The sequence below is a fragment of the Eschrichtius robustus genome, chromosome 1, assembly GCF_028021215.1.
Source record: "Eschrichtius robustus isolate mEscRob2 chromosome 1, mEscRob2.pri, whole genome shotgun sequence".
In the NCBI taxonomy this organism is placed as follows: Eukaryota; Metazoa; Chordata; class Mammalia; order Artiodactyla; family Eschrichtiidae; genus Eschrichtius; species Eschrichtius robustus.
This window is the reverse complement of record NC_090824.1, coordinates 10,393,309-10,418,790: the sequence shown is the minus strand read 5'-3', so window position 1 is coordinate 10,418,790 and position 25,482 is coordinate 10,393,309. Positions and strand designations below refer to the sequence as shown.

General features: G+C 50.9%; 2 protein-coding genes across 2 annotated transcripts; both read right to left on the bottom strand.

Annotated features, from left to right (window-relative positions):
• Positions 1–687: 687 nt before the first annotated feature.
• Positions 688–6,505, bottom strand: LOC137765441 (alpha-1-antitrypsin-like). Its single transcript, XM_068545548.1, is given in 6 exon segments — positions 688–879; positions 2,378–2,445; positions 2,448–2,524; positions 3,681–3,957; positions 5,495–6,093; positions 6,402–6,505. Coding segments are annotated over 6 exon segments (1,317 nt in total).
• Positions 6,506–15,853: 9,348 nt separating this feature from the next.
• Positions 15,854–24,940, bottom strand: SERPINA1 (serpin family A member 1). The gene is made up of 5 exons (XM_068541198.1): positions 24,700–24,940; positions 19,041–19,699; positions 18,106–18,376; positions 16,997–17,144; positions 15,854–16,125 (listed from the first exon to the last, which is right to left on the bottom strand). The coding sequence occupies exons 2-5, from the start codon at positions 19,693–19,695 to the stop codon at positions 15,934–15,936; spliced, it is 1,266 nt and encodes a 421-aa protein (XP_068397299.1). The 5' UTR covers positions 19,696–19,699; positions 24,700–24,940; the 3' UTR covers positions 15,854–15,933.
• Between the last annotated feature and the right edge of the window lie 542 nt (positions 24,941–25,482).

Below are 25,482 nucleotides of genomic sequence, written 5' to 3'. Positions count from 1 at the left end.
CCATACAGCTTGATTTTATAAAGTCAAATATATAAGTCCTTATATTTACAACTTCTTAGTTTTCAGTCATGTTTAGAGAGGCCTTATCCACTTCAATATCCATAATTAATTAACCAATACTTTCTTCTAGAACATTTATGTTTTTGTGTGTGTGTGTGTGTTTTAGTGTTTGATCTACCCAGAGATCCAAATACTATTATTTAATGTGGACTTGAGCCTTTAACACTCTGAACTGACTGTGATCCCTCACATAACTGCAGACCCCTTAGCTCTCTCCCTGTTTTGTGGTCTGCCTGGCTTAGCCTTGCCTTACTCTTGCCCTCTGCCTACCACTCTCCTACCAAAATCTAATCAATTAATTGTCTCCACCTGCCTCCAGAGTGGTCCATCTCTGTCATGGTTGGATTTCCATATCTGTAAAATAAATTGTGGGCTTCAGCCAACATTTTATCCTTGCCTGGTGCAGTGCCTGGACAGTGTAAATATGTAATAAATATTAAGTGGATACATGAAAGATTGCTGTGACCTGAATTCCACGCATATCCTGTGGATGTGAAGAGAGACTAAGAGACAAGAAGATGAGAGATTTACATGTCACACACAAGCTTGGGCCAGGTCAGTCATTCTTTAATGTCATCTAAGGAGGGTGCCTGGCCTGGGAATGGAAGGCTGAACCCAGAGAGGAAGTTATTTTTGCATGGGATTCACCACCTTTCCCATGAAGAGGGGAATGTTGGTGTTTTCAGCCTTGATGATGATTAGGAAGGGCATGTTGAAGTTGATGGTCAGATGCTCAGACCAGGCACTCTCTTCTGAGAGGGTGGCTCCAGCATGTTCTGTCCCATTCTCATTGATGCTCATCACAGCCTCATGAATGGCCTGGAGGGGAGAGAGGACAGAGACCTGTTTGAGACAGAGACAGGCTGCACCCTTCCCCAACCCAGACCTGGAGCTAAGGCCCAATGTGGTGAGAGCTGTCCTGGGGCTAAAGGAAGAGCTCTCTCCAGAGGATTTTAAATAAAGAACCACAAGATTCACAACTGAATCAACATGGCATAGTGGAATGAACATGACTTTCCATCACAAGGATCTGGGTCCAAATCCAATTTTCCCCACTAACTCATTGTGTCACTAAGGAGAAAACTATTCTTTTTTTTTTTTTTAACATCATTATTGGAGTATAATTGCTTTACAATGGTGTGTTAGTTTCTGCTGTATAACAAAGTGAATCAGCTATACATAAACATATATCCCCATATCTCGTCCAAGACTATTCTTCTTGAGACCTCAGTTTCCTAAATAGGAAAATCAGACCCGTGGGATAGGATGACCCAGGGCCACTATGGTGTTGCATGTGAGGAACTTGACTTAGTGTAGGTGCTCAATAAATGTGTGTGAAGGTCCCCATAGAAGTGCACAAGTGTGTGCATGTGTGACAGGTGCGCATTTGTGTGTGAGTGTTTGAATAAGGACAACAAGAATCAAGATCTTTATCTGGTAATTGTAAACCTCCATCAACCGGTCACACCTACTTACCCAACCCCATCCCACACTCTTATTCTTAACCCTTCCCTCTCTGGGGAACTTGTCCCTTCTCTGTGCTTCAACACCATACTCATGCCTCTCTCATTGCCTGTCTTGTCCTTCCCCATCCCCGTCCTCCCCTCCCTGCAGGAGACACACAAGGCATGTCTCTCAAGGCTTTTGTCTGACCCACGAGGGGCCCCTCACCTCTTCCTGACCAGCCTCCTCAACGTCCCTGGGAAGCAACCCACCACCTTGGGAGGTAGATTTTCTTGTACTTTGTCTCCTTGGCTCCTCACTTGTTTGTAGACCAGATTCTAAATTCCTTGGGGACCAGGGCTTTGATGGGGACCTTCACATGCCTCATCCCCACCCAGGCACTCAGCTTACAGTCAGTGACTGAACTGCAGTTGTTTCTCTGGGCACCTGTAACTCTCCTGCGTAAATGGCATCTTTGGTCGAATTCACTCTGTAACTCAGACTCAGTGATTCACCAGTAGCTCCTGGTGTCACAGACGCAGGGCCAAAGGTCCTTTGCAATCCCTGAGCCTAAACCTCTCTCTGTAAATAGGGGTTTATCGGGACCCATAGAAGGGAAGTCCCCGGCCAAGGATGGGACAGAGGGTGAGTGACACAACCTCAGAGGAGGTCCTTAAATAAAACGCACCAAGCATGTGAGGCCACCTCTTCCCCTCCATCATCCGACCACATTGCAATCTTGGTGGAGTGATAGCATTCCTCAGGGACCTCAGTCTGCAGGTGTGCCTGTGTCCCTCTGTCCCTTCCTCAGCCTCACCCCTGAGCTGCAGTCCCCGTGCACATTCTGACCTACAGAGGTCAAGGAGACATTCACCTTGGACAGCTTCAGAGGCACTTCCTCAGTGATCCCTGAGAGGCCAGCCCCGTTGCTGAAGACCTTGTGATGTCCAGTTTGCTTAGGACAGTTTTGAGATCGTAGGTTCCAGAAATGGACAGTTTGGGCAAATGTAAATTGACAAACCTGTCAAAATGGTTAGAACACAAAGGACTTTTACAGGATTGAAATATTTCCTTTTCTGGTTGTTCCTCCCACTTGGTGCCCTGTCCCCCTGCCCATGCAGGGATGTGAGGTCAGCCTTGGTTTATTCTACTTTTAGTTCCTCTACACGTGGGGTCAGAGGATGTTAGAATCACAGGGATCCTCTTGTCCTGCAAAGCCTCTCAAATGCCACCTCCTCTGATAAGGCCTCCTGGGGGATCCAGGGTGTCCTCTGGAAGGACTGTGCACACTGCTTCCCTGCAGGGTTTGGTCACCCCCCAGACTGAGACTCCTCCGGGGCTAGGATCCCAGAGGACCATGGGGCATGGTGGCAGGTCCTGAGTGACATCTGTTCCATGAATGAGTGACTGCACAGGACTGGGAGCTCACCTCTAGTTTTCGCTGGGGACAAGGTGTGGCCCCGAGCAGGGTCTGACTGGCCCTCAGGCTCTGTTTGACCTGTTCTAGACCAGTTCCTCCTGTTCTCTGCTCTCAGCCTCTGGTGCAGGGAACCTGGGCGTGGGTGGAGCGGGGAAGAGGTATTAAAACTTCTATTCGCTTTTTAACCTAATACTTCTCTGTATTTTCATGTTTGCTTTATATTGTATGTAATAAAATAGCTCATCCAGGCATGGGCATATTTACAAATACAGAGACATGCACTAATTTGGGGTGCATGACGGGGACCTGGTCAAACCACCCTCATCTAGTGACAGAGGATCCAGAACCAGCGTCAAATGTGTCCTGGAGTTTCCCGCTCTGGGCCTTTGCTTTTCCAGCCTCTCTGCGCAGGTTTTCCCCCTGTCTTGCCGTGGACTTTCTGTCCTGAAACTCCACACTCAACTGCCACTTTGCCAGGAAGCCCAGCTCTTCCTTCTGGGTTTGCCCACAACATGGGTTGGTGTTCCTCCCCCTGCACGGGGCACTGGCCACCGGGAAGGGGCAGTGTCCAGGCTGGGGAGGAGGTCCTCAGGGGCAGGACTTTCACTCCTCACCCCTGGGCACCGTCCCTCTAACAAAGCCCAGTCCGTGCTTCCTGAAAGCATGCTCTGTCTGGGAGCATAAGATTATGCACCCTCCCCGCCTTGGGCCAGGCCCAGTGGGGCAGCTCCTGGGTCAGCCCTGGCCTGGGAATCACCGTATCTCAAGGTATTTGAGGATTTTGGTGAGGTGCTTCTCAGAGAGCCCATCCTCCAGCAGCTGCATCTTCCCCAGGTTGGGCAGAAGCAGGAAGGCGGCCATTCTGCCCTGGTAGTGCTGCACCAACACCCAGCAGGAGAACTCATTGTCTCGGTACAGGTGGAACTGGAACACGCCCAGGTGGTTGATCACGGGCACCTTGACCGTGATCTTCTCATTCACGTGAAAGTCTCCTGTTAGGAAGCGCTGAGCCTCGAATTTATCCTTCCCTTTGCCTGTAGAGGATGAAGGTGCACAGCAGCTAGGGGTAGGAGAAGGTTTAGAAAAGTGTGCTAGAAAAAGGAGCCCTGAGGCCCCCTGGTGAGATGCTCGTCTCTGAGCCTCAGCTTTGCCCTCTGTAAATTGGGGCAAAAATGAAATCGTCAGGCTCCTGAAGGGCTTTGTGAAGATAATTTGAGGCTAGAGGAGGATCCAGAGTTTCTGTATTGCAGAGGCTAAATGGCATCAACCTGGGTGGGCAGAACAAACATTTTTACTCAGATTTGATGTTTATTTAATGCATGGTCTGAGGCTGAAAATTATTGGGAGTGGTTGGTCATACTGGGCACCTCCCATCTGAGTCTTCCTGCCCCTTGATAATTGGTGCTTCTTATTATTCAGGGAAATCACTCTTGTTCCTACTCTAATGGCCTTTCCCTGGACCAACATGTGAAATGCAGATGCCTGGGAAGTGCCCCCTCTGCTCTACCAAGAGAACGTCACCATCCTGCTAAGACAGGTTGCCTCGGGGACCCCAGGGCCCAATTTTCCCATTTGTTGGGAGGAGGAGAGTGAGGCTGGGGAGGGGACGAGAGCCACGTGAAGTCCCACGGCAGAGCTGGGACCTGGGATGTGCTCACTCCAGCCTCTACGCTCTCCATCACACTTTTCTCTCTCTAGAGCAAGGGGCCAATGGTGTGAAGGAGGCAACCCCTGGCCTTGACTCTCACCTCCCCTACCCTAGGCTATCTCCATGGACTGTTTAAACTGCCTTAGAATGCCCTCTGGGGCCCACAGGTCCTGACATTCTCATCACTCAGAGGGAGGAAGGGAGGCTGGGATTCAAGTTTAGTTGAGCACCTACTATGTGAGCGTATAGTCCCATGTTCTTTGTAACTTACTTTTTCGTTCTAAAATTCTGACAAGAAGGGCATTATTATGTCCATATTACAGGTAGGAAACTAGAACCTCAAAGAGGTAAAATGACTTGCCCATAGTCAAACAACAGCTAATAGGTCATAGAGGCAGGATGTGAGCTCTGGTCTTTCAGTCTCCAAAGCTGTCACTATTTCCACTACACGAAAGCTGTCAGAAGTGTCTTCTGTGAAATCCTATTCCCTTCATATGCTCCACCAAAATTTGTTTTTATGGCTCTCTATTTTGGGATACTGCATATTTTGCCTCTCTCCCTGGTAGGGATTTACAGTGCACATTAGGACATTTAAGGCTCTGAAAAGTCTTGCAGAGAAATGATGATTTGGCTATTTAACCCACTATTTCCTAACCTTATTTGATCATGCAAAGTCTTTATTTATTTATTTTTTGGCCGTGCTGCATGGCATGCAAGATCTTAGTTCCCTGACCAGGGATAGAACCCATGCCCCCTGCAGTGGAAGTGCAGAGTCCTAACCACTGGACCATCAGGGAATTCCTCATGCAAAGTCTTTTAATGGTTGTGTGTAGAAAATTGAATAACTGAGATCCATACCTACGTTCCATCCACTGCCAAGGAAAATCTAAAGAACTAGTTCAGGCTAGTTGTACAACCTTAACCTTCAAAACTTATGTAGTTCACCAGAGCAAGAGCCGTGTCTTCGTCAAGCTCTTTGACCAAATCCACAATTATTCCTTGAGTTCTTATCTTTATTTGATGGTTGATCTCTTTCTTGACCTCTTTGATGTTCCTGAAGTTGATGGAGAGGGCTTTTGAGTGGTACAGCTTCTTGACATTGTACAAAAACTCAGGCTTTTGCTTCAGATTCTTATCAATGATTAGCATAGTGCTGGTGGTCAGCTGGAACTGATTGTTTGGCTGCTTAAGGGTTTCAAGGAGACTCCCTAAGCCTTTGTGGATATCAGCCTTAGGCGCCTTCTTAAACTTGAAGCCTATGCCCTTCAGGATCTGGGTGTAAGTATCATCTTTGTTTCCCAGGGAGAACATCGCAAAGGCTATAGCGATGCTCACTGGGGAGAAGATGATTTTGTTGTTGGACTGACGGGCCAGTTCATGGTACAGGCTGAAGGCGAAGCTGGAGAAGTGTGGGAGATCGTATTGATAAATATCAGGGCTGGACTGACGCCTGGCGCCAGGGACTTGACTGCACAGGCCTGCCAGCAGGAGGAGGCCCCACGTGATGGAGGATGCCATTGTCCTGCAAGAGAGAGAAGGGTACCACACCCGGGTCAGGCCACACGATGAGTCCCTCGGCCACCGACTGACGCCATGTCAAAGCAACCACAGTTTATCGAGCGTCTATGTGCCAAGCACTTTCTTACATCAGCATCATTGAAAGACTCAGAACAACAGCAAAGACTTTATGGCGATTACCATACACCAAGTTCTGTTCTAAGCACTTTACTGTCTTATCTCTCCGCATTCTGGTAACGGTCCTATGAGGTAGGTCAGGCGACAATCCTGGGCTTACAGATGAGGAGACCAAGCTCCTAGAGGTTAAGTCACTTGTCCGAGGTTCCAGAGCAGTAAAGTAGCAGGACCAGAATCACACCCCCAGGTAGTCTGGGTCTGGAGTCCACGCTCTCGATGGTTCCACTAACATCTGCCATGACCCCGAGGTGTAAGTGCCACAGGCCCTACTTTGCAAAAGAGGAAACTGAGGCACCGGAAGTAGATGATTGCCCAGGAAGCGGGCCAGATCGGGCTCAGGGATGATTGGATCTGGAACAGCCCTAGGAGGACTTCCGCTGAACCCTGGTTTTTCATGGACAGAGAGGCTGCTGCCCAGGGTGGGAAGGATCTTGCCCAGTGACACCCAGCCAGAACACAGAAGAGCTTGCCTGATTCAGGCCCAGATTCTCCCTAACTCCACACACTTCCTCCATCTCCTTTTTTCTTGAAATTACTACAGCTCTCACTTTATAGGCCACTTGAGCCTGGAGTTGATTATCATCTGATTCTATAGTTTTCTAGGCCTGGAGAAGGCTGTTGAATTAGAGCACATGAGAACACTCAACCTCACGGCACTCACAGACATTTGTCTCGTGGAGTGTTTTGTTATCTTCATTTTGCAGGATGTGAAACGTGAAGCTCGGAGAGGGTCATTAACTTGCTCAAGGCCGCATAGCTGGCCAAGCAGAGCCAAGACAGACAGGCCTCTGTGCTTCTGGCCCGGTGTTCTGTGTCCAGGGGGCTGTTCATCCGATAACCACCTCCTGGAGTGGGAGCTTGGCTGCTTCTAAGGGCTGGGCACAGAGGGAGTCAGGGGTCTCAAGCGCAGTACTGTTTCTGGGCTGGAAAGTTCTATGCTGTGCTGCCCTGTGCATTGTTGGGTGTTTAGCAGCATCCTGGATAAAACTAGACCCCAGTAGCCCCTCCCCACCCCCTGGTGTGACAATAAAAAATTGTCCAGGCATTGCCCAGGGTCCCCCAGGGCCAAAGCACCCTTGTGGAGCTCCCATGTTGAAGGAGGAAGGGCTCAGAGCACGAGACCCACTTGGGAGGCCTCCTTCCTCCTGGTTGACCAGACTTTTCTCATTTCGGGATGGGTTTGGGTCAAGTGATTCCCATTGGAGTTTGCTCACTGGGGCCAAAGAGTTTAATGGACTCAGTCAGTTTGGGGTGTTCATTCCTCTTGGGTGGGGACCTTGTCAAGGGACCCCAGGATTCTGCTGTGGTAAGTTGTGCGAGGCCTTCGGGAGACCACAGAAAAATCTCTTTAGCTGTCAGCTTGGGAGCTCAGATGCCTCTGTGGTCCTTTGGCTACCAGGAGCTTGATGACCATCACCTTTAAGAGGCTTAATGACAACAGCCCCTGAGTATCAGGGCTGTTCCAGCTAGACACTCACATGCAGCCTCAGCCCCGAAAAGCCTTTCTTGAGCTCTCTGGGGGAACGGGACGGTGGGTTTTGCCAACTAAAGCTTTTAGGATCAGTGAGGGGCCAGAAGATAGAAGACAGGGCCGTGAACCCAGATAAGAAAGGGGAGGAGGTGACAGAAAAGCTAGCAGGGTTATCTGAGGAGTTAATGAATACACCTCAACCTTTCAGAGGAGCAGTTCCAACAATGAGGTCAAGGCCAGGGGTCCACTGGGGAGCAGAGGGGGAGACCTTGGGCTGGCCTCTGAAAATCTGGGGGACAGGCCATCACGGGGGATCAGCTTCCTCCAGCAAGATAGTTAAGTGCTGGGGCATGGAAACTACCAGGCCAGGCCAAAGACTCTGGCTCTGGCTGGAAGTGAAAAGAACAAGGTAAGAAAGGAGAATCTTCTCAATTAAAAAAAAATAAAGAAATAAACAACAAAGAAAAATGAAATAATAGTATCTACCTCAAAACAGAAACAAAAACAAACAAGCGGACCAAAAAAAAAGAAGAGGGAAGGATCCTGAGGCAGAGAAGCATTTTAGAGAATGGGGCACGGGGTGCAGTCCCTCCAAGGGTCCTGGTTCCTGCCTTCTACAGGGGGGGAGACGCACAGGTGAAGACCACCAAGGCCATGGGGTTATGTCCAAGCCTGGGGAGGGTGGGAGAAGGAGAAAGGTAACCCCGAAGCAGCCCTGCCCACCAGCCTGTATTATTATAGGGGCCTCCTGTGTGCTGGGACCTTTTTTTTTTTTTTTTCTTTCAGTTAAATATTCAGCTATATTTTCTTCAGGTTGTGGCTACACTTTTTGCCTTTAACTATTTTATAACATTTACCTCCTTCCCCCCCAACTTTATTGAGATTTAATTGATTTATATCATTATGTAAGTTTAAGGTGTACAATGATATTTGGGATTAACATATACACACTACAATACATAAAATAGATATAGATAATCAACCAAGACCTACAGTATAGCACAGGGAACTCTACTCAGTATTCTGTAATAACCTATATGGGAAAAGAATCTGAAGAAGAATGGGGGTGGTTTGAATGATGTCGTTCTATCCTCCCCACCAACTGTGCTGGGCAGAACAGCAAAGGCTCGACTGCCCGCCTTCAAATCCTGACCCTGCAAATCAGAGCCAAACCTGCCTGTGCCTCAGTTTCCTCCTCTGTCAAGGTGGCCCGGCCTCACGCACCTGTGTCAGCTCAGGACAGGGTTGATGGAGAGCTACTCACTCAGTGCATGGAAGTCTCTTCTTCCTCTGGGAGGCTCACTGGGCCGGACTCACCCCACAGGCTGTATCACACTGGCACATGCCTTCGCCTGCTTATAGGGCAGTCTCAGGGCGCTGGAATGCTTAGTCCTATGGGGCCCTACCCCCCACACCCTGAAAGAAATAAGCCTGGAGAGCCTCCAGAGCTCAGCCAGTGCCTGATATCATCTGAGGGCCTCGCTGTTCTTCCCTGAAGTGGTCTAGTCCAGCGGAACCGGCAGGTACAAGGCCACCTGGGAGGATGGGGTGATGGGAGCCTTGTGACCATGCAACACCAAGGATTCATCTCTCCTTGAGACTCGTCTCCCAGAGCTGTTGAGAGGAGTGATTAAAATCTGTCCAGAGCCTAGGACTGTGCCTGATGAATGGTTGACCTTCTTTTTTTTTTTTTAATTTCTTGTTTATGTATTTATTTATTTTTGGCCACGCCATGCGGCATGTGGGACCTTAGTTCCCTGACCAGGGATCGAATCCGCACCCCCTGCAGTAGAAGCACGGAGTCCTAACCACTGGACCACCAGGGGAGTACCCCATGGTTAAAGTTCAGTAAATGTCAGCTGCCTGAAGTCACCGGGTTTGTCACTGCCAAGCTCCCAGCCCTAGGAAACCTCACACTAGGAGCTGGAATCTGTGTTCTTTGGGCTCCAAAGCCCATTTTTCCAGGCACAGAAGGGAGATAACAGGCCAAGATAACAGGTGCCAAGGCTCAGAGGAATCACATGAGAGAATGACATGGGACCATCCTGATGGAGTTAGAATATTGAAGAATGTCAGGACCTCAAGCGACCTTAATGCTCACATTTTTGCTGGTGATAAAACAGAGGCTCGCAGAGGGGAGGTGATCTCTCTAGCTCCTGGGGCACGTGAGTGGTGGAGCTGAGAGACAAGATCAAGTGAGAGGGGAAGCTAGTCCCCAAAATATTACTTTTGGAATCTGCAGTCTTGATTAATGTTTAATATTTGGTAAGAACCAGCACTAAAAAAAGACACTTTGCACAATCATCCAGAGAAGGAAACGAGTGAGTTAGGTCTCGTTATCCCGATTTTGCAGGAATGGAAACTGAGGCACACAGAGATCAAATGGCCTGCTCAGTGTTTCACGTTCATTAGAAGGCTGATTTGGGATTCCTGGATTCTCTCTACTTTGTTTATACTGCTGTTAGCATTTTCGTCCTAACATTGCTGAAAGTCACCTCAGAACTAAAGGAAATTGCAATGATAATATTGATAATACTCAGACCATATTTCAAGGCTATTGACATCTGAGGACTAAAGAAAAAAATCATTTTTTAAAAACTTAATATGTATTTCTAACTTGCTCTGCTCACTGTGCTCTTTGTGAAAGTCACACCGTGACATTAAAAAAAAATTCTCATGGCTCTGATTTCTCATAATATGATGTTCCCGTTGTTCTTAGATAACCAAAGTGATACCTAATAGCAAGGAAGCACCTGACCATGGAAAGGCAGCTTTGCCTTCTGAGAGCAAATGTCCTGGTAATTACCTGACAGCTCCACCTGGGTCAGGCCCTCCCCTGTGGGACTGACCTGCTGGTACCCTGTCTCACGTGACTCAGCCCCACATCCCCCAAATTTCCTGGCACGTGCTCACCACCGCACCTGGGCTGTCCTTCCCTGGCATTTACTTAGTACCCCTTTCTGGCACCTTCTAGTGTGGTTCCCTCCTGAGGGTTGCTCCTCAGCCTTCCTTTTCAGTCTTAGTCATCACTTCAGGCTTGCTTCTTAGGTGAAGACTTCTTTGAGTGCAATTTCTCGAATTCTAGTTGTATTAGTTAGAATGGGCTGGGTTACGCTGCAGTAACAAACAAGCTCAGAGCCTCAAGGGCTTAACGTGGCCAAGGTGATATCTCATTCACTCTATGTGTCTCCTGTGGGACATATGCAGGGGCTCTGCCCATCACGGCAAAACTGAGACCAGGCTGCAGGAGGCTCCAAGTTCCTGCTTTAGTTGTTCCGACTCTAGTTCCTTTGCTTGTTCCTTATGTAACCATTGCTACAGCAAGCAGGACACCAACAGCACCAGTCACAAGACGACTGCTACCATCAGAGTGCCTGCTATTGGCATTGTTCAAGCTTTATTGAACATCCTTCTCTTTCCTGCCCAAGTGCCAAACCAGTTGAGTGAAAGGACAAAAATAAGGCCTATGGGGACATATAGCACCTTTGTTTCTGATAAAGCTGATCTTGGAACATGGGGCTTATTTCTGTGGGACAGTGGGCTTCCAGAAACCTGCGCCTGAGTTAGACAGCTCACACACCCAGAATTGTGAGACTGAGGCCAGGTCTCCCCATGGCCTGACACCCAGCCCACGGACAACTTCTGGGTTGCCCAGGCCCAAAACAAGAGCCGTTATATTGATAGAAATGAGCCATTTCGTAGAGTCCAGATGGAAACGCTGCAAAGTAGATACTCTTTTTCACTTTTTACAGATGAGGAAACCGAGGCACAGAGAGGTTGAGGAACTCTCCCAAAGGCACACAGACGCTGTCTTCTAATATCTCTCATGTTATGCCAGAGTGAGTCTCATACCACCCTGGGCTTCTGGCTGTGTCCTCGCTGGGGAGGGAACCATCTTGGTAAGAGTACCTTTCTCTGACTTCTCCACCCAGGGGCACTCCTTTTGTTCTCCCACACCAGGCTCAGACTTCATTCAGAAGCTGTCCTGGCAGGGCCTGGCTGTGCGGGAGGCCGCGTGCTCCGCCTGCCGCACTGAGTGTCAATACCCAACAAAGGACAGCAGCAGAAAGGCCCCAGCCTCTAAGGGAGCTCTCAAGCTGTCCACGTTGTTTGTGGGTGTTTGTGGATCATTCCTAACGGCTCTGGAAGGGATCTGAAGGTGCACCATCACCACGCAGCCGGGCCTCTAATGATTCTGCACCCAGTTCCAGCGTGCGTGGGGTTTGCTCCACACCAAGCAATTCTCCAACCCCAGCTGGTTGTCTTACAATTCAATTCTGACACCATGTACCTGGGACCAGCATCAGCTACCACAGGTTAAGGGCTCAGTCCTGCAAGACTGCCCCACCCCGTCTTCAGACACCAATCTCAAATCCAGGATGTCACCTGTGCTTCTGACCCACAGGCTCTAGATTGGAGGTTCCCACGATCTCCTTCCTTGGGTTCAATTGATTTGCTAGAGCTGCTCACAGAGCTCAGAGAAACCTTCTGTTTACTAGATTACCGGTTGATTAAAAAAGATTAACTCAGGAATAGCCAGATGGCAGACATGCGTAGGGCAAGGTATGGGAAAACTGAGTGGAGCTTCTGTGTCCCCTCCAAGCTCATCTCTCTCTCCCCAGTCTCCACGTGTTCACCAAGCCGGAGGCTCTCTAAACCCCATCCTTTTAGCTTTTTTGGAGGCTTTATTACATAGGCATGATTGATTGACTCACTGACCATTGGTGATGGAACTCAATCTCCAATCCCTCTTCACCTCCTGGAGGTTAGAGGTTGGTTTCCCACGGCAACCAACCCCCATCCTTAGGGGACCTGGGGGCTTTCCAAAATCACCTCATTAACATAACAAAACCCACCTTTCTGGTGCTCATCGCTTAGGAAAATCCAAGGGTTTTAGGATCTCTATGCCAGAACTGGGATGAAGACCATATGTATATATATATTTCTTCTTATTGATCATGATATCACAGCCTCATTCATTACCCGTTATCCACAGCCATAGACAAGTGTTTTTTGAGGGTGGGTCTCCTCCCCATCCCTGGGATATTGCAGACACCCAGTAAAAGTTTTCTTTTCCTTGTTGAACTAATGCCCACCCCACGGGCCTGTGGAGAGGATCAAGTGAGCTCCTGGGATGAAAATCAACATGTAATTAGTATCTCCCATTTCTGAATTAGTGTGCATGTGTGAGATGCCAGAAGTCTCCCTGACCTTTGTCTTGAATGGATGTCTTGATGAATGGATCTCAGATGACCCCACCAGTCAAGGCAGAGCTTGCACATAACCACAAAGGTTCATTTATTTATGCTTAAAATCGAATTGGTATGTCTTTTTCCTGCAGACTGATAGGGAGGTGTAAATGTCCCTTCCACGTTGTCCCTGTCCGAGCCTGGAGCCTGCTTGTGTGTTTCCCTCTCGTCTGTCTCAGAGCAGAGCTGGGTCCCTGCCTGGAGGGGCAAACTGACCTGGACCAGCCCAGAACCCCCAGCTGCTGTGCTTCAGATGGTGCTAGGGCAGAGAGGTGGACCCCATGTGGACCGGGAGGTTGGCATTCTTCCTAAGGTCTGAGACGGATTGGGGAATATATGGCATTAGGGCAGCCCGGGCTGAAGTGTGAGGGACCTGCCTTCCAGGACTGTGCTGGGCAGGTCTCCCAACCTGCTATCTCCCAATCTGTACCTTGGGGATAACGATTCCCAGCTAGGTCCTTCAAAGACCAATTTTGAGGGCCAGACCAGCCAGTGAATACATTTTGAAACTCTAAAGAACAGGTAAAGCTGAGGTTTATGGCTGTCCTGCCTGGTTTGTGGCACACTCTTGTCCTCCTTATGACAAGGTTGCCCTGATGCGTTGCCCCCCACCCCCCACCCCAATGAATGGACCCTGTTGGTTCCCACATGAACCAATGAAATCCCCTCTGGGGCTTGAAGTTTGAATTGGGGCTTTGCCAACCCGAGTCCAGACTAAGGTAAGGACAGGCCGTTCTTTGATGTGAAATGATGGTATCTTAGGTGAATTCCCTGGACTCTCAGGAATTCCCAGTGGCCTTTGCATCTGACCCTTTACTTCCCCGGAAGCCAGTGTTGGGGAGCATGCCGTGCTGCTTGCTCAAGGCTGTGAGCTTTTTAAACTCAAGTGGGAAGAGCTCCAGAAGATCCGGGGACTGTTTTTCTTGCAGAGGCATCCAGCACTCCTCACACTTCAAGGAGGGATTTATCTCTGCCTAAGTCCCACGTGGCCCATCTGGTGTGATGTGCTGAGGTTTGGAGGAGCAAGGAGAGCCTTGGAAGCCAGCTCTGCCACTTACCATGACCTTGAACAAGACAGTGAGCCTCTCTGAGCCTCAGTTTCTTCATCTGTAGAACGTGCTGCATATAAGAGCAGAGCAGCTCCACTCCCAACATCACAATCCTCACAGCCATGAGGATTCAATGAGAAAATGCTTGAATGGCCCCTCCCAGGGAGCCAGGCTTAGAGAAGGAGCTCATAAAGGCAGCAAATGTCGTCCCTTACACCAGCGCCCTCCTCTGCTGTCCTTTAAAATCCGTTTTAACACTCTGATGTGACCCTCACAGCAACTCAACATAGGTTTTGTAACCATGATGAGGATATTGAGGATCAGAGAGGTTTGGCAACTTCACTAAAGTCACACAGCTGGGAAGTGGCAGATTCTGAACTTGATCCAGGTCTTCAGACCCTCAGGTTTGGCATCATTCTAAGTGCTGGAAGATGTTTGTATCATTAATGGAATTTGTAGAAGTTGGAAGTCTCTAGGCAGAGAAAACTCAAGAGGATAGAGACTTATTTGGCAAACAGTCCAATTGTATCCATTATGTTATGTGAAATTGCACAGATGTGGCCATTTTGACATAAACGGTGTAAATTTGACATGACTCAAGCCTGTTCTTTCGGTATACATTCATCCCAGTGAGAGGCTAGATGGTGATTACTGGATTTGTGTAGGATGGAGCAGTCCTTCCACGGGACAAGTGTATTTCCGCGAGAGTTCAGGGAGCTGGCTCCTTCAGGCTGGGCTCCAGCCAGGCCTCCTGACTGCAGCAGCCCTCCAGCAGGGGCTTGGAGGACCAGAAGGAGTCACGTGGCCCTTAGTGAAAAGGTCTGTTCCTGGGACAGCCTCTGACTGTGGCCCAGGGAGCTGTGGTTTTCCTCCAAAGACCACAGGGAGGGCCCTGGGGTAGGGACAAGGCAAATGGAAATGTGGTCCCTGACACAGCTTAGCTAAGGGAGGGCAGGTGGGGCACGGGGGGGGGTCTGCTCTACTTTCTCTCCTATAGCCAAGGAATCACTGTCGAGACTTTCCAGAGCCCTCTGTGGCACCTTGGCTGTGTGATTAGGGAAGACAAGAGGGCGTAGGGTAAGTGGTCTTGGGGGCCTGACATCCTGGGTGAGTCTGAGCAAGTGATACAGACCAAGACCTTCGCTTCACTGGGGAGATGAGACCTGCTTCTAGGAGTGGCACGTTTGAGGGTCTTGGAGCAGAGATGGAGTGACAAAGACAGAAGTATGTGCTCCCAGTCCAGCCCCATGGGAAAGGGTCCCTGGAAAAAGCAGCCAGAGCCTTTTGCAGGCAAGACCTGTGAGTGGTCAGGGCTCAAGCCTGGCTCAGGTGACAGTGTGGGACAAGAAGAGGACCTGGTCTTCTCCTTCTGCTGCTGGTGACGCGGCGGCCCAGCGTCCCCGTGTGAGCTGGGGGCTCTGGGAGCAGTGGCAGCCCTGCAGGGTGAGGGGCTCTCACCGGGGGTCGCAGTGAGCACCAGCGGGGGGTGGGGCGCTGAGCAGAGGACCTGGTGGACGCCGGGTGGAGGTGGGGACCACGGGCTGGATTCTGAGCCTGTGCGATTTCCCCCTGGGGGTCCCAGAGGAGCCTGGAAAGCCTGGAGCTTTTCCACAGTGACTGGGGAAGGGTCAGTAAGCTGTGGGTTTTAGCCTACATTTCATCCTGGCCTAGCACAGGGCTGGATGGTGTAAATGCTAGTAAACCCTAACGCAGTGCACACTTGAAAGATCACCGTGGCCTGGATTTCACACACATCCTGGGGACTTAAAGAGAGACTCAGACGCAAGAGGATGAGGGATTTACACGCCACACACAAGCTTGGGCCGGGTCAGTCATTTTTTAATGCCATGGAGGAAGGGGACCTGGCCTGGAGGGGATAGCTGAACCCAGAGAGGCAGTTATTTTTGGGTGGGATTCACCACCTTTCCCACGAAGAGGGGAGCCTTGGTGCTTTGATCGTAGATGATGAAGAAGAAGGGTCTGTTGTACTCGACTTCCGGGGGAATTGACATGGGGATGGCTTCCATAAACATGGCCCCCGCAGCTTCTGTCCCTTTCTCATCGATGGTCAGCACAGCCTTGTGCAGCGCCTGCAAAGGGGAGAGCACAGAGGTCCCATCTGAATGGAGACAGGCTGCCGGCCCCCAGCCAGGCCTGGGAGCAAGGCCCGAGGAGAGCCTCGCCCAGGGAGGGGCCCTCTCTGGCCTCTCTCATCGCCTGGCCTGTCCTTCCCCATCCCCGTCCTCCCTTCCCTGCAGGAGACACACAAGGCATGGCTCTCAAGGCTTTTGTCTGACCCATGAGGGGCCCCTCACCTCTTCCTGACCAGCCTCCTCAACATCCCTGGGAAGGAACCCACCACCTCGGGAGGTAGATTTTCTTGTACTTTGTCTCCTTGGCTCCTCACTTGTTTGTAGACCAGATTCTAAATTCCTTGGGGACCAGGGCTTTGATGGGGACCTTCACACGCCTCATCCCCACCCAGGCACTCAGCTTACAGTCAGTCACTGAACTGCAGTTGTTTCTCTGGGCACCTGTAACTCTCCTGCGTAAATGGCATCTTTGGTCGAATTCACTCTGTAACTCAGACTCAGTGATTCACCAGTAGCTCCTGGTGTCACAGGCGCAGGGCCAAAGGTCCTTTGCAATCCCTGAGCCTAAACCTCTCTCTGTAAATAGGGGTTTATCGGGACCCAAAGAAGGGAAGTCCTCGGCCAAGGATGAGACAGAGGGTGAGTGACACAACCTCAGAGGAGGTCCTTAAATAAAACGCACCAAGCATGTGAGGCCACCTCTTCCCCTCCATCATCCGACCACATTGCTGTCTTGGTGGAGCGATGGCATTCCTCAGGGACCTCAGTCTGCAGGTGTGCTTGTGTCCCTCTGTCCCTTCCTCAGCCTCACCCTTGAGCTGCAGCCCCCGTGCACATTCTGACCTACAGAGGTCAAGGACTCACTCACCTTGGACAGCTTCAGAGGCACTTCCTCAGTGATCCCTGAGAGGTCAGCCCCGTTGCTGAAGACCTTGGTGATGCCCAGTTTACCCAGGAGAGTTTTCAGATCGTAGGTTCCAGAAATGGACAATTTGGGCAAGTGTAAATTGGCAGAACTGTCACGATGGTTAGAAAATAAAAAAGTTTCACAGAATTGAAAGTGTTTCCTTTTCTGGTTGTTCCTCCCACGTGGTCCCCTATCCCCCTGCCCATGCAAGGATGTGAGGTCAGCCTTGGTTTATTCTACTTTTAGTTCCTCTACACGTGGGGTCAGAGAATGTTAGAATCACAGGGATCCTCTTGTCCTGCAAAGCCTCTCAAATGCCACCTCCTCTGATAAGGCATCCTGGGGCATCCAGGGTATCCTCCGGAAGGACTGTGCACACTGCTTCCCTGCAGGGTTTGGTCACCCCTCAGACGGGGACTCCTCTGGACCGTGGAGCGCGGTAGCGGGTCCTGAGGGACATCTGTTCAGTGAGTGATGAGTACTTCTTTGTATTTTTGTTTTATATTGTATGTAATAAAATAGCTCATCCAGGCATGGGCATATTTACAAATACAGAGACATGCACTAATTTGGGGTGCATGACGGGGACCAATCATACTCATCTAGTGACAGAGGATCCAGAACCGGCGTCAAACGTGTCCTGGACTTTCCCGCTCTGGGCCTTTGCTTTTCCAGCCTCTCTGCACAGGTTTTCCCCCTGCCTTGCCGTGGACTTTCTGTCCTGAAACTCCACACTCAACTGCCACCTTTGCCAGGAAGCCCAGCTCTTCCTTCTGGGTTTGCCCACAACATGGGTCGGCGTTGCTCCCCCTGCACGGGGCACTGGCCACCGGGAAGGGGCAGTGTCCAGGCTGGGGAGGAGGTCCTCAGGGGCAGGACTTTCACTCCTCACCCCTGGGCACCATCCCTCCCACGGAGCCCGGCTGGTACTACCTGCACGGATGCTGGCCTCTGTTGGAGGCACAAGGTCACGCACAGTGGTCATGGCCATGGGATGTGGGTCTACCCCCCACCTTCAGGCTGGACCTATTGTGGCAGCTCCTGGACTGGCCTCTGGTTTGGGAAGTCACCTTGTGTATCTCTTTTCCAGGACCTTGGCGAGAAGCTCCTTGGTGAGCTTGTCCTCCAGATGCTGCAGTTTCCCCTGGTCAGGCAGGATGAAGAGGGCGGTGGCGTTACCCACGTAGTCCATCAGCAGCACCCAGCTGGCGAGGTTGTCGCAGTAGTGGAGGTCATACATGCCCAGGCGGTTCATCATGGGCACCCTCACGGTGGTCTCCTCGTCCACGTGGAAGTCCCTCTCTGTGGTGCGCTCTGCCTCAAAGGGCTTCTCCCATTTTCCTGGAGAGAAGGGACAGCAGACATCAGCCAGGGGTGGGAGAAGGTTTAATAATGGTGGTAGAATAAAGGAGCCCTGAGCCTCCTGGTGAGATACTTCTCTCTGGGCCTCAGCTTCACCATCTATAAAATGGGGCTAAAGCGAGCAATCAGTCTACAGAAAGGTATTCTGGGAGGATAATGCAAGACTGGAGTAGGACCCAAAATTTCAATTTTGTAGAGGCTGATAAGTGGTAGAGGAAGGATTTGAATCTTGGTCTTTCTGACTCCAAAGGTGTCACTGTTTCCTCTATACGCGAGTTGTCAGAAGCGTGTTCCAGGAAATCCTATTTCCTCTGTACACTCTGCCAAAATTTGTTTTTCTGGCTCTCTATTTTGGGAGACATTGCATATCATACACCCCTCCCAGGTAGGGATTTACAATGCACATTAGGACATTTAAGGTTCTGAAAAGTCCTGCAGAGACGATGATACTTTGACTGTTTACTCCATAGTTCCCTAACCCCATTTGATCGCAGAAAGTTTTAGTGGTCATGTGTGGAAAATTGGATAACACGTGCAGAGATGCATGGCTATATCCCATTCTGCACTGCCAGGAAAGTTAAGAACTGAGTGTCTGAGAATATTTTCGGGGTGTTGCTGTTTCAGGCTGGTTGTGCGGCCTTACCTTTAAAGAATATGTAATTCACCAGAGCAAAAACTGTGTCTTGGTCAAGATCATCTACCAAATCCACAATTTTTCCTTGGCTTCCCTTCTCTACATAATCGTTGATCTTTTTCTTGGCCTCTTCAGCATCCCTGAAGTTGATGGAGAAGGCTTCGGAGTGGTACAGGTTCTTGACATCCTCCAGAAACTTACTGACTAGCTTCGCGCTCTCGTTGATGAACAGGCCGTTGCCAGTGGTCAGCTGCAGCTGGTTGTCTGGCTGGTTGAGGGTGTGGAGAAGATGCTGGAAACCTTCGTGGATCTCAGCCTCTGTTCTTGCAGTGAGGTTGAAATCTAGGCCCTCCAGGATCTCGGTGTGAGTGTCACCCTTGGTCCCCAGGGAGAGCATCGCAAAGGCTGTGGCGATGCTCACTGGGGAGAAGAAGATGTTGGTGGCGTTGGACTCATGGGCCACTTGGCGGTACACAGTGAAGGCGAAGTCGACCAGGTTGGGGGCGATCTTGTGGCAAGCTGCTTCCTGGTGGTGCTCATGATCGTGCTGGGATGCATCTGTCTCCTGGACAGCGTGTCCCTGGAGACCCTCAGCCAAGGAGATGGAGACCAGGCAGCACAGGCCTGCCAGCAGGAGGAGGCCCCACGTGATGGAGTATGCCATTGTCCTGCAAGAGAGAGAAGGGTACCACACCCGGGTCAGGCCACACGATGAGTCCCTCGGCCACCGACTGACGCCATGTCAAAGCAACCACAGTTTATCGAGCGTCTATGTGCCAAGCACCTTCCTACATCAGCATCACTGAAAGACTCAGAACAACAGCAAAGACTTTATGGCGATTACCATACACCAAGTTCCGTTCTAAGCGCTTTACTGTCTTATCTCACTGCATTCTGGTAACAGTCCTGTGAGGCAGGTCAGGCGACAATCCTGGGCTTACAGATGAGGAGACCAAGCTCCTAGAGGTTAAGTCACTTGTCTGAGGTTCCAGAGCAGTAAAGTAGCAGGACCAGAATCACACCCCCAGGTAGTCTGGGTCTGGAGTCCACGCTCTCGATGGTTCCACTAACATCTGCCATGATCCCGAGGTGTAAGTGCCACAGCCCCTACTTTGCAAAAGAGGAAACTGAGGCACCGGAAGTAGATGATTGCCCAGGAAGCGGGCCAGATCGGGCTCAGGGATGATTGGATCTGGAACAGCCCTAGGAAGAGTTCTACTGAACCCTGGTTTTTCATGGACAGAGAGGCTGCTGCCCAGGGTGGGAAGGATCTTGCCCAGTGACACCCAGCCAGAACACAGAAGAGCTGTGAGGGAACCCAGCTGGGAGGCCGCACCCCCTTAACACTCACAGCGAACCTCAGCCCCTAGTAGACTTTCCTGAGCCAGAGGGCTGCCCTCAGAGTGAGCCATGGCCTCAGACGCAGAAATGGGCTGCAGTCAGCTTAGCTGCTCATCTTGCTTGCCACCTTGTGTTCCAGCTCTGCGCTCAGCATGGACGTGGTGTTAGAGGTTCTGGTTCCTCCAGCAAGTGGGGTTTGTTTGGCGGGGCAGGGTTGGGTAAGATTTGAAAAAGCATCCCTTTTCTGTTCAGACAGACCTGGGTTCTAATTCGGGTCTCCGTCACTACCAGCTGTGTGACTTTGGCCGAGTCATTTAGTCTCTCTGGCCCTCATTTTGTCACATGTAGAAAGTAAGATTGTTGGGAGAACTTAATGAAATAAGTCTAGACACCGAGCCTTACACTGAAGGCATCTGAGAGAGATTACATTGAGGGGAGGCTGGTAGGGGTGCAAACTAGAAGTCTTCCGAGGATGGCAGGGAGGGAGGTGAGTTCCATGGCTGGGGGGAGACAATAGGGAATGGCAAAGCTTGTGGCTGACCCAGCAAGGTCATGCTCTATCTAGTGATAGTCAAAGTCACTGTCACCCGCAGCAACACAGGGCCAGTTCTGCCCCACAGAGCTCCCTCTGCTCCATATAGATCCCAGCCTTGGGCCACTAGGCAGAGACCTCCTAAGTACAACCCGCTCTCTTCCCAGATGGAGAAACTGAGGTCCAAGCAGAGGAGAAGGGTGCGTCTGCTGCTAGCTATCAGTCATATAACTGAAACCATCACTTTAATAAAATACAAAGACAAAGGAGCCCTTGAACTTGGCATATGAGAACCTGAGGGGAAAAAGTTGGAAATAAGGAATGCTGGGTTTCATCTACCCCTTGGACTTTTAAAAGTTTCCTTCCAATGAAACAACAGGATGAAGCACAAAACTGGCTTCTTTCCACCACCTTTCTTTCTGGCCTTCAAACCTCTAACTTATCCAAATAGAGCAGACCACGCATTACGTAATACTTGTTTATATTTTTCTTAAACTAGCCAGTGGTTTTAGAGCTTATGATGGTGCTAAGATTAGTTCTGTATATTTCCATTGCCCTTGGATTTCTCTCTACTTCTCCACCGGATTTTGCTGTGGTCCTACATGGTTTATGGAAACTCCCCATCTTTGCAGGGCGCAGAGATCATGAGGGATTTGGGCTTCTGCAGGGTGGGGACACTAAGTATGCTGAGTGGCCTCAGGGCCAGAGGCCGTGGCTTCTAGTCCTGACAGGGCCACTTCTGTCCACTTGGCCTTGGGCAAGCATCTTCTTGCCCTGGGGCCTCATTCTCACCAGCTGTATAAATCGAGGCGGGGGGCGGGGATCTAAATGAGGTCCCTGTGTACCAACGCTGGATTTTTAATTAGAGGGGTATCTGGCTTTGGTGGAACAACATGGACTGAGACTTCCCATGGGGGATGGGATGCGGTGCCCTCCTGCTGAGAGGGTTGCTGGCCTTAGGAAGGCAACAAGACTGCTGTGGAGCTACAGCTGGGGTGAGCACATCCCCGGCCCCCACCCAGTCCATCTGCCAGGGGGTTACATCACCTACTCTGGCTTCCTCCTTTGACAGTAAACGGCCTGAGACCAGGAAAGGGTCAGGGCCTTGCCGAGGCCACACAGTAAGTCAGGGGCAAAGCTGGCTTGAGCAAGCCTTGGTTTTCCCACCACTCGAACTGCAGATGGGACGGTATGTCACCAGGTCTCAGACCCTGTAAATGTCAGAGTTAGGTCCTGAGGACTCTGACGTTGACCTTGAGCCCCTGTTGGCTTCATTTTGCCTCTCAGTCTGTTCCTTACAACTTCGGGGGCCTAAGACTTCTCTCTCCTCACCCTTCTATCAAAGGCAGCCCCCCACACCCCCCAAATTCTAGTGCGGGAACCAAATGGAGATGAGAAAGTTAATGGTGACGTGCCCAGAGGTGTAGGGACCAAACTTTAAACCAACAGAAATGAAGATGTCACAGTGACACTTCTGGAGTCTGGGGCAGGTCAGGGAGAGTCAAGTGAGCTGTCCCTTTGCCTCATCGCACGCCATTTCCCCCAGGACATAAAATGAGTGACCAAGAGCAACCTAGTGGGGTCCAGGGAAGTGACTGTGGCCTAAGGTCACAATCTGCTGACACCTGGCACTAAATAAGCTCAGGTGTGACCCAGCCCCGCCACTTACAGGCAAGTGGCCTTGGGCAAGTGACTTCACTTCTTTGAGCCTCGGCTTCCTGTAAAGTGGAGAAAAGGATCTCTTGAAGGGCAGATGTGAGGAACGAACAAGGTGATGGGTGGGCGGGCACCGAGCAGGTGTGGAAGGCCTCCCCGTACCTGCGCACAGGTAGGATTCAGGCTTGAGAATAGGCAGATTTCTTCCTGGCCGGTTGCCACGCTACCCAGGACCAGAGAGGGAAATGCTGATCAGCAGATAATGGCCTCTGAGTTTGGAATATGTTCAATTCAGTTCTCCAAGTCTTTATTTAATGCCTATTAGCTGCCAAACCCTATTCCAAGCAAATGCTATCACCAGCATCCTCTTCCTCCTCCTCATCACACTGAGTAAACAGCAGGCGTTTCCCATGCACCGTCTCATATTATTTCTTCATTTTATAGATGGAGAAATTGAGGACTACAGAAGTTAAGTAAATTACTGAAAAAATCGCAGAGCTGGTTGCTTACAGAACTGATTTTTTTTTTGGCCATACCGCGCGGCCTGCGGGATCTTAGTTCCCTGACCAGGGATCAAACCCACGACCCCTGCAGTGGAAGCACAGAGTCTTAACCACTGGACCGGCAGGGAAGTCCCTACAGAACTGAATTTAATCCTAGGTATTTCGATTTCTGAATCTGGCATTTAACCCTTCTCTGTGTATAAAGCTGAAGGCAGAGGCCTTGGAACAGAAAACTCAGAGGTGGCCTGGCTAAATGAAGAGAGGCGACATCACTTTGTGGCTAAGATCAGAGGCTACGAGGCCAGAATGCCCAAGTTCAATTCACTATCAGCTGTGTGACCTTGGACAAGTTACTCAGCCTCTCTGAACCTCAGTTTCCCAGAGGTGATAAGGGTGTACTTACCCCATGGAGCTATTATGCAAATGAAATAGGTGCAAAGTGCCAAGAAGTGCCTGGCATGCAGTCAGCTCTCAGGAGGCATCAGTCGTTACTGATACTGTGAATCTTTCAGAGCCCTCTCGGGGAGTCTGATTGCCTTGGCCTTGGTCATCTCTGTAGGCCCCATCTCCAAAAACCAATGATGGAAAAATCATATCCTTCCTAAACTCCAGAGATCAAGGCCAGTGGGAGTGGGGTGGGGTCAGGGGGACAAAGGTTATCTCTCCTTTGCCCAAAAGGACAGAGAGGTTGAGCAACTTTCTAGGGTCACCCAGCATGAGAGGGGGCTCAAGGCCAGCCCAGGCTTCCCATTCTCCAGCTGGTGCCTGAGGCCAGAGGGAACCATGTTGGCAGTGGACCTGTGGTCGGGAGCGGGGATTCCGGAGCGAGGCGGCCTGAGCTTGAGCTTACGTGGTGTGTGATTGGGAACAAGTGATGAACCTCCCGGTCCCGGACGTCCTCGTCTGTAAAAGGGGAGCGCCATGGTGACCACGTCAGAAGATTGCCATGAGGCTTCAGTAGAAGCTGCCTGGCCAGAGCGAGGGCTCAGGAATACAGCTCAAAGCCCCCCGATGACGGTGCCCGTCCCCAGCTTCCCATCTTCTGCTGCGTACGAGGACGCCCAGAGGCCCACAGCGCACAGGGGGGCCCAATTTGGTACCTCCAGGCTGAGACCTGGTGCGGTCCTGTTCTGGGTATTTCTGGAGAGGATGGAGGCCTGAGGAGCAGCTGAAACTCTGGGCTTCTGGTCTGGCTTGGCCTCCCTACCAGGTCCCTGCGTGAGCCTGGGCTCCGCACTGTCCCCCTCTGAGCCTTATCTTTCTCATCTGTAGAAGCGGAAAAAGATACACACCCGAGCGGTAGGGGAGGTGCTGAGACCTACAGAAGACAACCTACGGGAAAGACACAGAAGCTGTGCCAGCAGAAATGTACTCCTTCCTCGGTCCCGGGACGCCAGAGCCAGCCCCCCATTTCCACTTCTGCCCACAGAGGGCCAGTTTAATCACCGGAAGGTATTGGGGAGGCCCTGGACAGGCTTGGGGAGCAGGAAATGACCCCCAGGGTTGCTGTTACTATGACAACAGGAGGCCAAGCCCCAGCCCTCTCCATCCTCCTTGCAGCCCCAGGGCCTTCCCCGGGTAGCGCAGGGACCCGGAGGCCTCTCTGGAGGCTCTTGCCAGTGGAAGGCATACTTACGATTCACTGTCCCAGGTCGGGGCTGGTGACCACGGCTGGGGAGACAGAGCCCTGTCCTTGCCTGTATTTAAGCAGTGGATCCAGAGGGACGATGTGGGAGGCTGCTGGTGAATATTAACCAAGGTCACCCCAGTTATCAGAGGAGTAAACAGGGACTAAGTTCACTGACAGGACGCTAAGCCTCCTGCCCACGCTGCTCATATGTGCTCCTCCTGGGCAGCGTGCAGCCCTCTGTTCCGTATACCAAAGGGAGTCTTTGTGCCTGGCTCATAAACCACAGCATCTGTCTCCAAGCTGGCGGGGCATGTGACTCACACGCTTTGGGACGGCACGACTTTGCTGGCCGGCGCTCCCCCTGGGGGGTTCTCAGTGGCTGCCCCACTGGTAGCAAGAGCTACCATTTATAGAGCCACCTTGAAAGGCCCACTGCTGAAGATGCAGGGGGTGAAGTAGGTTATGAGTCCAATTGGCAGATGGGGAAACTGAGGCCCAGGGTGAAAGGCTGCTCATCCACCCAAAGTCACCAAGCCAGATACAAAACCTCTCTCGACTTCCCTGGAAAGAAAATGGGGCTTGACCGCTGTTGATACAGCCGCTTAAGGCTGGTATGGGTGGCCGTGGGCAGAGGCTGGGAGTCAGAGAGTAAATCTATGAAGAGCTGTGCAGCCTCAGGCAAGCTGCACCATCTCTCTGAACCACGAGGTATTTTTGTTTGCATCGTAGGGCTTTGGAGGTCCCACTTCCTAGCACGGTTGTCAGTGATACACAAGATCACTTATGTAA

Bases quoted from the DNA above. Each gene is read 5' to 3' on its own strand.
- SERPINA1 (XM_068541198.1), bottom strand. From the start codon at position 19,695: ATGGCATACTCCATCACGTGGGGCCTCCTCCTGCTGGCAGGCCTGTGC. The intron at 17,145-18,105 runs GTGACTTCCCAA...CCATCGTGACAG, and splicing joins CTGGAAAAGAGATACACAAG to TTCTGCCAATTTACACTTGC. The intron at 16,126-16,996 runs GTGAGTGAGTCC...TCCCCTTTGCAG, and splicing joins TGCCTCTGAAGCTGTCCAAG to GCGCTGCACAAGGCTGTGCT.